This window comes from Patiria miniata, unplaced genomic scaffold (genome assembly GCF_015706575.1).
Source record: "Patiria miniata isolate m_02_andy unplaced genomic scaffold, ASM1570657v1 HiC_scaffold_2, whole genome shotgun sequence".
In the NCBI taxonomy this organism is placed as follows: Eukaryota; Metazoa; Echinodermata; class Asteroidea; order Valvatida; family Asterinidae; genus Patiria; species Patiria miniata.
The window spans coordinates 13044157-13058370 of record NW_024037058.1 but is presented as its reverse complement, the minus strand read 5'-3'; the positions used below and the strand labels follow the sequence as shown (position 1 = coordinate 13058370).

The 14214-nt window shown below is 39.7% G+C and overlaps 1 protein-coding gene across 1 annotated transcript in view; it reads right to left on the bottom strand.

Annotated features, from left to right (window-relative positions):
* Positions 1-6050: 6050 nt before the first annotated feature.
* LOC119726560 (POC1 centriolar protein homolog A-like) overlaps positions 6051-14214 on the bottom strand; it is a 33415-nt gene continuing 25251 nt past the window's right edge. Inside the window, exon 12 of the mRNA XM_038198293.1 lies at positions 6051-6868. Within this exon, the coding sequence (XP_038054221.1) occupies positions 6764-6868 (105 nt within the window). The 3' untranslated portion in view covers positions 6051-6763. The remainder of the gene's footprint in view (positions 6869-14214) is intronic.

The window sequence follows — 14214 nt, the reverse complement described above, 5'->3', positions numbered from 1 at the left end:
TCGAGGGCACTGCTGCTGTAATGTCATGTCAGGAAGACACTTTTCAGTTTATTGGTTTTTCTGTTCCACTTGTGAACCCAACAATTGAGCTCATTGAATTGAAAACATCTGTGAGAAAAGTTTGTTCACTGGCTTATTACAAACTGCCATGCATACACATCTTTGAATCACCAACTATTAATTACCAGCAAAATATCCAACAAAAATTTAAAATACAAAAAATTGAAAATAAGGTTAAATGGGAAACAATGGTGCATTTGAAAGGACTGCATTGAAAAAAGAAAAAATACATTGCATGGGCCCTTAATGTAGTAAACCAACGGATAATGTATCACCAACCGATAATGTCACAAAAATTAACCGATATCGTATCACTAACCGATAATGTAACAACAATTTTAACTAATAGTGTAGGAAATGCTACTACACTATCGGTAATGTGACAATTGACCGATAGTGTAGTACATTTTAATAGAATATCGGTCATTTTTTGTTACATTACCGGTTAGGCCAAAACAAAAGTCTCCGGTTTCTGGTATGCGCGCGCGTCGCCGTAGCCATGCGCGTCGGCAAAATGAAAAACAAAAATTCACTGGTTTGACTGGAATCCTGCTGCTGCACAATTTAAACGTGTTTTTAGATTGGGTTATGGTCGAGAATAAGCTCTCTGGACTCCCATATATTTGCACTAAGTTTAGTCGGGCACCATTTGCAGTCATTAGCCGACATTTGAAGCAAAAAAAATCAGGTAAAAAAAAAAAAAGCCGCGTCGCCGCACCACTTTTTGGGCAAGCTCCATACCAGAAACCGGAGACTTTTTTTTTGGCCTTAGTGATAGTGATACAGTATCGGTTAATTGTTGTAACATTATCGGTTGGTGATACATTATCCGTTGGTTACTACATTATTGGTTGTATCATTGTGTAGATTCTTTTTCATTTATTCTTTCAAATACAGTTCAAAGGATTAAGAAAACTGGGAATAGACGAGCGTTTCATAATAGGCATTGGAAAAAAATTAAACATGCATGTAGGCTACATGTAGCCTGGGTACCTCACATTAAGATGCCCACGCAATGAAGTAATAATAATCCCCTTAATGCTTTTAACAATAATTTTGCATTTTCCTCCTAGAACCAACAAACTCATCGGGACACGGCCGAAGCGCACATTCATTTACATTCATGTCAAAGTATAGTTACAACCATTCATACCCCCACGCCCCGATTTTCTTTTAATGGAACGGTCTGCATTGCCCGCCAAGGTCACACCGTATTGACACGCCCAGGATGCAAATATATATTAAAAAGTTGCCTCAGGGGATTTCTCCCTTACAATCCACAAATTGCATACAGACATTGCACACGCTGCGTTTGTAATCCCATGGTGGGCCTAGCCGAGGTCGGTTCTTACAGACATATTGTTATTGTTTGGGTCATTGTGTTTCGTCATTGAAGCAATGAATACTGGAAAGTTTTTGTGACGTGTGTGTGACCTATGGTGTGACCAAGGCATGAACATGGTATGATGATGTGACCTCTAAATATTTCGATGATGGAAATTTACAATATACAAACAATAATTGGCCTCTCTGTGATGCTGAGGTATATTTACATTGGTTTTTGCAAGAGGGAAGTTTGCATGATGCAAATTTGAGTATTGAACTTTGAAGACTGACTGACTCACAGAGTTGAATTAATTTATACAATCAGAGTATAAACATAGTACTTTGTAGTAGGCCTTGTTACTTAATTTCTCGCGTAGTGAGTTCTTTTAAATTACAAAATAAATGTACCCAAAGTATAAATAAATGATTTGGAAATAAAAAATAAAGTAACTTTACAAAATAAAATAGCCTGACTGAAATGCATGGTAACTGTACAAAGTATTTTATTTATTAAACACTTCCAATTTCAAAGTGACCACATTAATCTACTATGTACAGCACACAGCTGGGCTTTGTGTATGTTCCAGCAAAACAATAACGTTTATTGATGATACTGTCAGAGAAATTGGAGAAACCAGATATGACGACTTAATATTAAGCAATCAAAGCCCGGCTACCTTGTTTATTAAGGGTAGAATTTTTTCATCTTGGGTTCCACAAGCTTGCTAAATGCACTGGAAAGTACCGTCACTAAAAAAGTTTCGCACTCGATATGTTTTCAGAACTATTTCGAGTAACTAAGTCTTACTCTATGGGTTTCTCTTTCCATACTAAATTACACTTTATCACTTTATTTATTTTTACCACGGCAAAACACAGAACTGCTATGAGTTACTCATGCCGGCATACTAGATTTGCACTTGCAGATTTGTATGTTTTGTGTAAAGTTTTTGTTGTAAAGTCTCGTCTATTTTTGTAATTCTATTTTCTTTGTTTCATTCTGTTTTCATGTAATTTTAATGCAAGGGCTCCTTTGGAAAGCAGTTTTTTAAAACTGAAATGGACTACCCTCGTTAAAGATTACAATAAATAAAATAAATAAAAGATTGCTTGAAACATGGAGGAATAAGAACTTATTCCTCCATGCTTGAAACTACCTGTAAACTACTGTGGTATACTTAATTCATTTCTGTTCAGGCAATGAGGCAGACACTCATCCACAACAGCACCTTTAATAGTCGACCAATCATTGTCGCCTCATCAATTAAGAGCAAACATTGGGCACGCCCAATAGCACATGATTCTCACAACAGTCTGAACTCGGCAAATTTGGTAAGCAGTGCATTTCTGAATGTGAACTTTCTGAACCGCAGTCAGCTCGTTATTGTGTTGTGCCATGGTTGTGCAGGTGTTCTGCTGCGCCAGCTAAACATTAATATGAGAACAGTAATCCCTGAGGTATTCCACACTGACTGCAGGGTGGTCAAAGACCATGCATGTCTTGGAATTTACATAAACAAAAGACTATTGAAAGATTGCGGAGGTTAGGGGAGACACCCTTCATCAATTATGAGGCTTTCTTATAAGTCTGAAATATACATTTGTTCGAATTACTACCTGTAGTTCCAAATTCAAGTTGGCTCGTGGATTTCGAATCCGTGCATTTTCTTGCCTTTTTAATAATAAGGTGTAGTGTCCAAGCAATCATTCATACAGTGAATATTGCTAGTAATTACATGAAGTGATGAACACAACTGTTAATGAAGCATTAATATTTCACTATTATATACTTGTACATGTTTGTGTGCTATTTATGTACAAATAAACGTGATTGAATCTTTTTGCAACTAAAAATTATGTATGCCTTTACATAACGTATTCAACGTGTTAGACTTTCAGACACAAAAGATTACATCCGTTAGAATTTCAAAGGAAATTGAATGAACAAAAATACACCAAGTTTTCGAGAATGCACATTTTCCTGGGATCAGCTGATTTCATTTTGGAATTTCCTCTTTTTTTGGTAACGTCCCAGTTGCATGCCTGAATTTTGCTTCCAAAGATTAAATGTTGTCGTTTCGTTCGATACTTTGCTGAAGTCCCGATCCCATCTGCACTAACAGTTGCAGTTATCAATTTCAAACTAACAAGTGTGACCTATACAAGTGTAGTACTTGAAAAAAGAAGAAGAAAATAAGACACTGGTATCCAAGCTGGCAAATAGGCTTGTTATTAACTACGAGGGCTGTTTTTCTCTCTTTGAACGGTGTAGCTTTAAAAGGGATTGTATCTGACCCATATACTCAAAATGACTTGCGCACAAACACCAATATCAATGACATCAACTGCTATGGAAGACCTTTCAGATCAAGTCCCGATACTCTGTTCCAACGACGATCATATTTCGCGACAGTCTTGTCCTCCTCTCAACAAAGTCTCTAAACTGGTTGATTTTTATCGATACCCAGGATGGCTATAATCTTACCCTGCTGGTCATTGTCTTGTGCAAGTGGGAAAATAACACAGGAATCGGTGAAAAAAAACATGCAGGAGGGGAGTGGTGAAACAAGAGGGTAATCCAGTCTTAAGGATCACTCATCTTAGTGACATCATATCCTGTTTATTACAATTTTCCCCAGTCCTTGTGAATCGACGGGTGTTTTTTTTTTTTTTTTTTTAGATTTTTTTTTTTCGTAAGGTGAGATGCCGAATAACTCATGTTTTTTTTACTATGATATTTTCATAGAGATTTTGTCTGGATGTGGAGGGCAATGCCTTGTTTTTTTTTCAAAGGCTGACGCAGACGAGAGCAAGAGTCTTCTTTTTGGAGGATAAAGTTACAGTATTTGATGTGAAAAGAACCCCTGTGTAAATGATTTAGTAACACAAACATTACACACAGTCAAGAGCTACATGTAAGTTTTCACTAGTTGGGATCAAGAAGATTAAGTTTGACACGTCAGAGAAAACCCACAACAGCACTAAAGTAAATGATTTTTTGTTATTGTTGCTCACTGTTTGAAGGTTCTGGAGAACTTTCCGGGAAGTGGTCCCTGGCCGTTTCAAATGGCATGAAGTGGCATATTCAATGCGCATAATCATTCACTGGTAAGTTATATTGTTTTGAGAATTTAGTGTTGAATTTTGGGAAAAAAAGTGGGGGCAAGGCAGAACACACAAACTCACCAACGCTGCTCTTAAAATATTTTCATTTCATTTAGCTGCATGTTTCAAATGTGATAAACATTTTGAGTACGAAAGAATGTTTTTGATACTTCCATGCCCTACCGAACACACAAAAAAAATCAAAGTACTGTGAGAAGTCTATCATCTCAAGTGACTTTATGATGTTAATCAAAATCCCAAGATGAAGCAAAAACCGCATACTTAAAATGAAAATAGCACAGGAAATCCCCCCCCCCCAAAAAAAAAAAAATAAAAAAAATTGTATGGCTCTATGCAGATACAGGGGTGTGAGTGACCACTGATAAAAATAGCAGAAAACAGCTGAAAAAGGTGTTAAAAAGCTGAACTTTGGAAATCTCCTATACTTTTGTACACAGCAAGTGAGGGGAAAAAAAACAACTGAAATCCAAAACAAAAAAAAGCTGAAATCAGCTTTAAAGCTGAGATTTCACACCACTGCAGATAATAAAGTATAAACAGAATTTATGTTTTGGGAATCTAACTGGAAATGTATACTAAAGCCAAAGACAATTGGTAAAAGCCTATTGTAAATAAACAATTAAATCGAAAGTGCGGTCTGAGCACTGTAACACTTCACTGCCATGCAAATCAATACATTACAACATCTTGTCATTTAGACTCATGAAGTATAAGAGGAAACAAAACTGCAGGATAAGATAAGTCAAAATTTATATACAAACAATACTACAAAACTGTACATAATTATCTTATTATATACACAGATGTTGTCATTCGGTATGGTTGGATGAATATGAGTACAGACACACGTGCAAGTACATTGATGTGTACATGTACTTCAATACTTGGAAGTTGGAATGTAATTTAATTCAGTTGAATAAGCACAGACTCTATTCAGAAACTGTACTTGTAGATGATGCTGTGTGGCCTACTCATATGAGAGACTGCGAGGGATATGTTGCTTGTACCTGAAGGAGCAGGGAGCGTAGGAACAACTTTCAACTGAATGTGCACATACCAATACCATTGGTATGCATGTGAAGTACCTATGAGACTGGGTGCTAAAGTGTTCTTCAATATAAGCATGGAGGAATATGGATTGCGTTGTTAACACAGAGGGTCTAGTCATACACATGAGAACAAACGGGTCCATTCTATAAATTTGGGGTCCACTTTTTTTTCTCCTGTCCCTGTTACATCTGACATAAGATTTCAACTTTCTGATGCACTCCTTCATGCAGTCGTTCCTCCAAGAGTGATTATGAATAGCAAACTACCAACGCAACAAATAAGAAAAATCATTTGAAGTCGTTCTTAATGATACTTGAATGGCTAATTACAAACTACCAAGGTAACAGGGAAAGGAAAAAATGTCACACTTTGGTTGGACCCTACATGTTAGAGAATGGCCTATACACGAAGCAAGTTCTTAATAAGAACAAAGTGCTGATAAGAATGAGTTTGAGAGTTATTACACCTCATTTGTATTGGGTGTGTTCGATTTAGCTTCCCCATTTGGACACCAGGTTACACCCGGGGAAGCCACGAAATGAGGCTTGTCGAACGCTGCAGTGTATTTGCCTAAACACTCTGGGAAAATTAAGGTCAAAGATTATTTTGGGGCGGGACTTTAAAATGAAAACACCCAAGGCATACTGTCGTCTGCTTCACTTGTAAATTAGTTTTATCACTGTAAACAGATCAACAATTTCTGAAATGGCAGGATATGCTATGAATTATCAAAAAGATGTCCATCCAATTGAACACTGTTAATAATAGGCAATATTTGTGTCATAAATCTCTCCATTGAATGTTTTCACTTTGTTTTCAAATTCCCAACATCTTTAATCTTCCTATCAACGAAATCGTCCACTGGCGTCACAACCCGGGCAGCCACCAGAGACCCGCTTACGAGCTGGAGTTGACACCAGGACAGACACGAGGATCAAGTGATGGCTAATCGAACGCTGTCGTGTAAGTATTACTTACACATGTAAGCTAATCGAACGCACCCATAAATGAGCTAAATGCACTCTTTCATTGGTCAATTTTCCAATGCGTCCCTCAAGTGAATGGTCCCTCAGTGATTTTGCCTCCTTCCCTCAGCTTTGTGTCGTCATTTAACCAACCCTCCAGTAATTTTGTACACTACTACCCCTCAAACAATGTTATATTTGTATATTACAACATGGTTCTAGGAATACCAGGTTGTTTATTCCGTGGGCCTGACTTGCAAGGTGATCTTCTGCTGGTTGTCAAGCACCTCCCGTAACTTGTTCTCTGTCATCGTCAGTCTCTGCTCCAAGATGTTCACAGTCTGCAAAAGCAACAGAAAATACATATGTACATGTACATATAGCTAGGACAAGAATTGCGTAGTTCATAAATGCATGGAGCTCAGGAAGACAAGTACTGTATGTGGGCACAGACAGCAGTGTGTATAGCTTCTGAGAGAATTCCAAGGGACTTTGATTAATCCACCATGACTTGGGGTTGGAAGGGGGAACAAGTAGGTGCAGTTACCAAAAGGCCCCCAAAATACACTTGCCTTTTACATGTGCTTCAAACTACATACATTGTACCCTACAACTAACTGGGTTGATGGACAAACCTGGGTGGGATAGGTTGTGATTACAAAATTGCGGACTGACCAATTCTCACAGGAACATACTCATGAATGTTTTTTTTCCTCAAAGTTACCCAGCTGCCGAATCAAAAAGTGGATTGGGGCGGAGGTGACATTATTTGACCCATGGGTACTCTTCAGTATGGATGGGTCTGCAGTCTGGATGCTATCTGACACTAATGCCTCTCTTCAAATTTTGAAAAGTTGACAAATTTAACCAGCAAGAAAAGGATTATGCTGACGAGAACAGGATTTTTTTCCAACAAACAGAAAACTATGGGGTAACCCAAGGCCTCCAGGGTCATGATGATGCCTCCCACTTCCGGTACCCTAAAGAAGATGTGTACATGTACGGTGTACATTTACGTACATTACGTACAACTTGTTTTGCCAAATACTTGAAAATTGCTGTCAAATGATATAAATTGTGTGTCAAAATGTTAGGTACCGTACATGTACATGTATGTATTCTGTTACAGGTGGATGACATTTGTATTTCAATGGTTTCTTTTCCAATTTAAAATATTTCTCAGCAAGGGGCACTCCTAATTGCTGGAGTGCTTCTAACATCTTTAGTTTTCAATTGTCAGAACACCTTCAGATACAAGTTTTTTTTTTCTGAATGAGGTGGTCCTAATCCTCATTAGTCTTAAATGATGAATTTTGGCCATCATTAGTGTTTTAAATTTTGGCCAGGCTGGAGATACATGTACCGGTACATTGTACAGGCTGAGACAAACAAAAGAGGAACCCAAACCCCCAAAAATATAGTTCATATTTAAAAAAATCATTAGCACCAAAAACAAAAAAAATAACAACTGGTAAGCCAATTTCATAGACTACTTTTAGATGAAAAAATGACTGAAATTGCTCAATCCGTTCAAAGTATATTCACCATTTAAACGCAATGACCCTAAAAGCTCTCTCGTCCAAAAATGCAATTTCAAGAATCGTCGTCACAATTGTCTTCAAACATCACCAGCGATACCACCTCAGTTTAAAAGTTAATAATATTAAAAAAAGTCCTTTTGAAGGCCTGTCTTTTAAAAAAAAAGTTGATTTGATAAATCATATTGCTTGCCTAAGCAGGGGTATTCATAAAGATATTATTCAGGTACTCTGGGATCCGAATATATGCAACCTACACATTTACTTCAATCCACAGTCTGTCTACATGTACACATGTACAGCTAATTTGGGACAATCCCACCTATGTACGGTACATGTAATATACTAAGACAAGATAAGTTTGTGGTAGCACCATGTGAATAAATCTCTTTTGTGAGTATGTGTGGTTCTGAAAAGAACCGGCGGAGGGACTCAACGTTTCGAACAGTATGCTCTGCCCGTCGTCAAGCTCTGCCCGTCGTTCTCCTGACGACGGGCAGAGCATTCTGTTCGAAACGTTGAGTCCCTCCGGTTCTTTTCAGAACCACACATACTCACAAAAGAGATTTATTCACATGGTGCTACCGCAAACTTATCTTGTCTTAGTATCTTTCCACCATACAAACCTTCAAATCTCACATGTAATATAGATAAAGCTGTACTACTACCAGTGGGGAATGTTTGTCTCATGGTGGCAAGTGGTCCGGACCTGGCATCAGTAAAGTTCTTTTTTACTTGATGTGCAGCTTCTTATTTGAATCAATGCTACTATACTATTTCCCCATTCACTTTGACCCAGAATTGAATACCCAGGTGGTGTGTTTACAGTCTGTTTTGGATGCTTCAGTTTTAGAAAGATAGTTCCCATGATGACTGACATTTCATATGACAGTCATTATTGCGGAGCACACTAGTCAACGCCATGGGCTAATAAGCCCTTAAAATGTACGCCCCCAGAAAGTTAGACTGGATACCCGACCTTGTGTCATATATGAACATGCACAGGGTATTACATAAAAAAGTAATCCAAAAACATGTATGTTTAAATTACCGGTACATGTGTGAATTTGAGCACATGACACTGTCAGTGTGGCAACTGAAAGGATGGTTTATAAGCCTGCCATAGTGCCATTGCACCCCTCAGTTATGGATTCATGACTGAGCTCCACTGATTTTAAAACAGAAGGCAAAATACATCTCGTTTTTCCAAACTGGGCTGATTCTGAGCAATGTAATGAGCTATAGAGACTCTGTATTGCAAGGGGAGGTCCATGGGGGATGCACATGTACCTACCACCGTTGAGATAGAGGGCGCTGTGTCGGAGCTAGACGACTTTTATTTCGCGGGAGATTTTTAGCTTTTTAATCCTTGATTTTTCGCGTTTCCTTTGGCCATCCAGGTCTTTTAACCCATTTTTATCGCTTTTGATGTTTTTAAGGATCTGCTTATTGGTTTATTGTTCGTCGTTCGTGTGAATTTTCGTCAAATCTCGTCATTTTTAGTCAACTGTGTAAACAGTGAATCTTGAAGTCGGCCATTTTAAAAAAACACTGTGCAATTTATAGACCGACATCGAAGTTTGTACTTGGACTTCCTACTACCGCTTCTGCAGCTTTTGACTTGGATTAAACCACCATGGAGTTCACCATTACTTATTTTGTGATTGGATTCCTGCTTACTCTCGCACGTATTAGTGATGGGATCTGCAAAACTGTAAGTACAACCGTAGACACAAGGCTGACAGAATGTGATCCCGATATTGGCACAACAAGCACCAGTTATTTTGCAACTGCGTTACTGCCTCGTAGACAATTTATCAAAACTCTGAAAAACTCTCATGGCCTATCCTGGACCCATGTTTTGTTGATCGGACTTGGAAATGATGTCAACCTAAACCCAGGCCCTCCATCCAACTCTTCGCTTGATGACCCCCCTGCACCGTGTGGTGTCTGTGGAGAGGAAGTAGGCTATTATCCAGAGAAGGGTATCCAATGTGAAGAGTGTGAAAAATGGAATCATGCCGCTTGCATCAACATGAGTAGTAAAACTTACAACTTGTTGGCTAATTGTAGTACCTCATGGATTTGTGATGGGTGTGGTCATCCAAATTTTTCTGGTTCGCTATTTAGTATCGTGACTGATTTTGAAACTGAAAATCCCTTTACTCCACTTGACTCAGACCAGTCTTTGAGTGATGTACAACCCCTTGCTGCATCATCCCCCAAACCGCCTTGTAAAACCAGGAAGAGAAATCCTCCCATACGTGACACAGCAAAAACAAAGTCTAAGAAACCCACCAGAGCGAAGAAGCTTACTGTCATCAACATCAACTTTCAAAGTCTGAAAAATAAGGCTTCGGAACTTTTGGGTATCCTACATGAACATACGCCGGACATTCTTATTGGCACAGAAACTTGGTTAAATGAAAAGATCCTTGATGCTGAGCTTTTCCCACCAGAGTACGCTGTCTTTAGAAAAGATCGTAATGATGGCTACGGGGGTGTCTTGATAGCTGTCAAAAACCTCTCCTGTCATCTAGTGGATGAATTAAATCCTGACGCTGAATGTATCTGGGTTCGCGTTGAATGTGGACCTAAGAAGAAGGTGTACGTGGGGGCTTTCTACAACCCAGACTCCTCTCATGAACCGATTGATAGACTTGATACATCTCTCTCAAAGCTCCATCAATTAACCAAAGGAAAAGGTGAAATTTGGCTGGGAGGAGATTTCAACTTGAAAGACATCAATTGGGATGATAGGTTGGTTAAGGTTGGCGCCCAGTTTTCTGCTCAGTGCAGGAAGTTAGTTGACATCTGTAACTCCTTCAACTTAGACCAATTTGTCCTTGAGCCCACCCGGATGGAAAGTATTCTTGACTTGTTTATGACAAACAACCCCACCATCGTTGAATCCACCAGGGTGCTTCTTGGTTGTGGAGATCACAGCATGGTGAAAATTCTGATTAACGCTGGAGGTGTAACTACCAAACCAGTTCGTCGCAAATTCTTCCTGTACAAAAAAGGGAAGTTTGAAGACCTCCGTAATGATTTGAAGAACTTTGGTGAAAATTTTCTCCATGAATTGAATCTAAGGACAGTTAATGAAAATTGGATTCTTCTGAGGGACACCCTCAACGCACTTACTGAAAAGTTCATCCCATCCAAGTACTCCTCAACGAGATTTAACTTGCCATGGTTTTCTCCTGCGCTCCGTCGTCAAAGCAGAAAGCTTCAACGTATGTATAATAAACAGAAGAAAACTAACTCTGCTGAGGACTCCAAACTGTTCAGAAGCGCCCGGAAAATGTATAAAAGAAACCTCAACAGAGCTCACCAGCAATATATCTCCAGTATGCTTGAGGAAGATCTCCAACATAACCCAAAAAAGTTCTGGAAATATGTCAAATCAAAGCGAACTGACAATGTAGGCGTCCATCCGCTGAAGAATGGCACTGACACCGTTTCAGACCAAGTTGGGAAGGCAAACATTCTCAACTCCTTCTTCAAATCAGTTTTCACCAAGGAAAACACATCCAACCTCCCTAACCTACAGCAGTCTGTTCCAGACATTGAATCACTTGAGATCGTGGCTGAGGGTATCGAGAAACTTCTTCGTGATCTGAACCCCTCCAAGGCCTCGGGACCAGATAACATTCCTAATAAAATCCTTAAGGAATGCAGCGTGGAGTTGGCACCACTACTAGCAGGGCTGTTTAACCAATCCTTAAAATCTGGTGACCTCCCAGATGACTGGACTACAGCCAACGTGTCTCCTGTCTTCAAAAAAGGCAGTAAAAGTGACCCCAGTAACTACCGCCCCATATCACTAACATCAGTGGTATGTAAATGTCTTGAGCACGTCATCCATCGTCATATAATGTTCCACATTGAGCAGCACCAGATCCTGACAGACTGCCAACATGGGTTTAGAAAAAGCAGAGGGTGTGACACTCAACTCCTCATTACCATTGATGACATAGCTAAATCAATCGAGAAAGGCAAACAGGTTGACGCAATATTACTTGATTTCTCGAAAGCGTTCGATCGCGTCCCACATCAGAGGCTTCTCACCAAACTGAGGCACTATGGCATCACCGGTAATGTGCACAAGTGGATCTCAACTTTCCTTACAACACGTACCCAACAAGTCGTCCTGGAGGGTAAAAGTTCTACAACAGCTGAAGTTTTATCTGGAGTCCCCCAGGGCACTGTCTTGGGACCCCTGATGTTTCTCCTCTACGTTAATGACATCCCTTCATATGTTTCTTCGAAAATCAGACTGTTCGCTGATGACGCCATACTTTACAGAGAAGTAGAAGAAACATCTGACGCTACATCCCTGCAAAACGATTTGGATGCTCTGTGCAGATGGGAGAGGGAATGGGAAATGAAATTCAATCCAGACAAATGCTTTGTCATGCATATCACCACCAAAAAGGATCCACTCATCAGTACGTACAAAATCAACCAGAGACCTCTCCAAACTACTACCAATCACCCTTATCTTGGCCTCATCCTGAGTTCTGACTGTAGCTGGTCGTCTCACATCAACAAAATTACCAACAACGCTAGGCAGACCATTGGCATCATCAGAAGAAACTTCAAATCCTGTAGCAGAAAGGTTAAATCCCAACTTTACCAGTCTCTCGCCCGCCCCAAACTAGAGTATGGTGCCTGCGGCTGGGCCACCTTCGCTGAGGAAGAAAACAAACAACTTGAAGGTATCCAGAGATACGCTGCCAGGATGTGTTGTAACAACTTCACCAGGCTTGCCAGTGTCACAGATATGTTGAACCAGCTTGGTTGGCCTCTACTTGAAACACGTCGCTCCATTGCTAGACTAACCATGATGTACAAGATCTCTCACAACCTCGTTGAAGTCAAACACAACCTTAGGCCCAAAACAAAAACCCTTAGGAGCTCGCACCAGTTTTCATACCACCGACCCAACGCTAAATCCAAGTTCTATAGCACCAGTTTCTACCCATCAACGATCCCCATCTGGAACGACCTGCCAAACACTATTATCACCATACCCGACTTAAACCAGTTTAAACAAGCCTTAGTAGACCACGTCATCGGGGAGGGAACCAAAACCCAAGTTAACTAGCTCCAGCACAGCCGCCCCAACTCTAGCGGGATGCGGATTCTACAGTTTAGCTGGAGCAACGGATACAGACAGATACAGAATCCCAACTTGGAAAAAGATCGTTTTGTGCCTTTTGTTTTGAAATCAATGGTGCTCAGTCATCCATGACCACATGGGCGCGTGCAAGTCTTGCATCAATATAGGAAGCTGATAAACCATCCTTTCAGATGTAATCAGTGACAGTAGAACACTTTCTCTGTGACTGACAGCTACTACTTGAATTCATCACTGATGAATTCACCACTGCTTTGATCATTTAGCTTATCACAAATACATGTACTGCTTTCAGAGTGATTTCTCACAATAGCTACTGCTACAAAGCACTGTAGGTTGAAAAAGAAGGCAACTTTCTGTGCCTTTTTCTCTTCCCACCATTCTTGTTTATTTTACATCCATTGTGCAAATTCACTCAACCAGCTTTTGTAATATAAGGCTTATATAAATATGGAATTAGCAATTCTCATTGCTAAACAAGATAGGCCTACTGTACATCCTAACGTACCCCTGGGATGCCTACTTCCTCAATTTCCCAAAATCAACCACAGCTCATGAATCCAATGGCATTATTTTGTATAAATTTACACTTCCAGGCAGCATCACATTCCAAGTCTCATGAATGGTAATGAGCGGCTGACTTTTACAATGTACCTCCCACAAAATTCCCCAAAACCTCCTGGCTGATTCTGAGGGATATATGTGAGACTGGAGTTAAACACTCATAAAAATGGCAAAAAGTAATGCTAAATTGAGCACATGTGCAAATGACAAGTTTTTCTTAACACACAGAATCGTGTGGGCTCAAGTCCCTGAAAATTGTTTAATCACACGACATTACATTGGTCTCTTTATGACACAGATAATATCAAACTACATGCCTATTCTTAATACTGTCTCCAATTTTCATGCGCCTAATCACGAACAGGTGCCTGGGATTTGACTTTGGAATCTCGATTCCGAATCAAGAGGATTTAGGTAATTAAAAGTTACCGATACATCAATT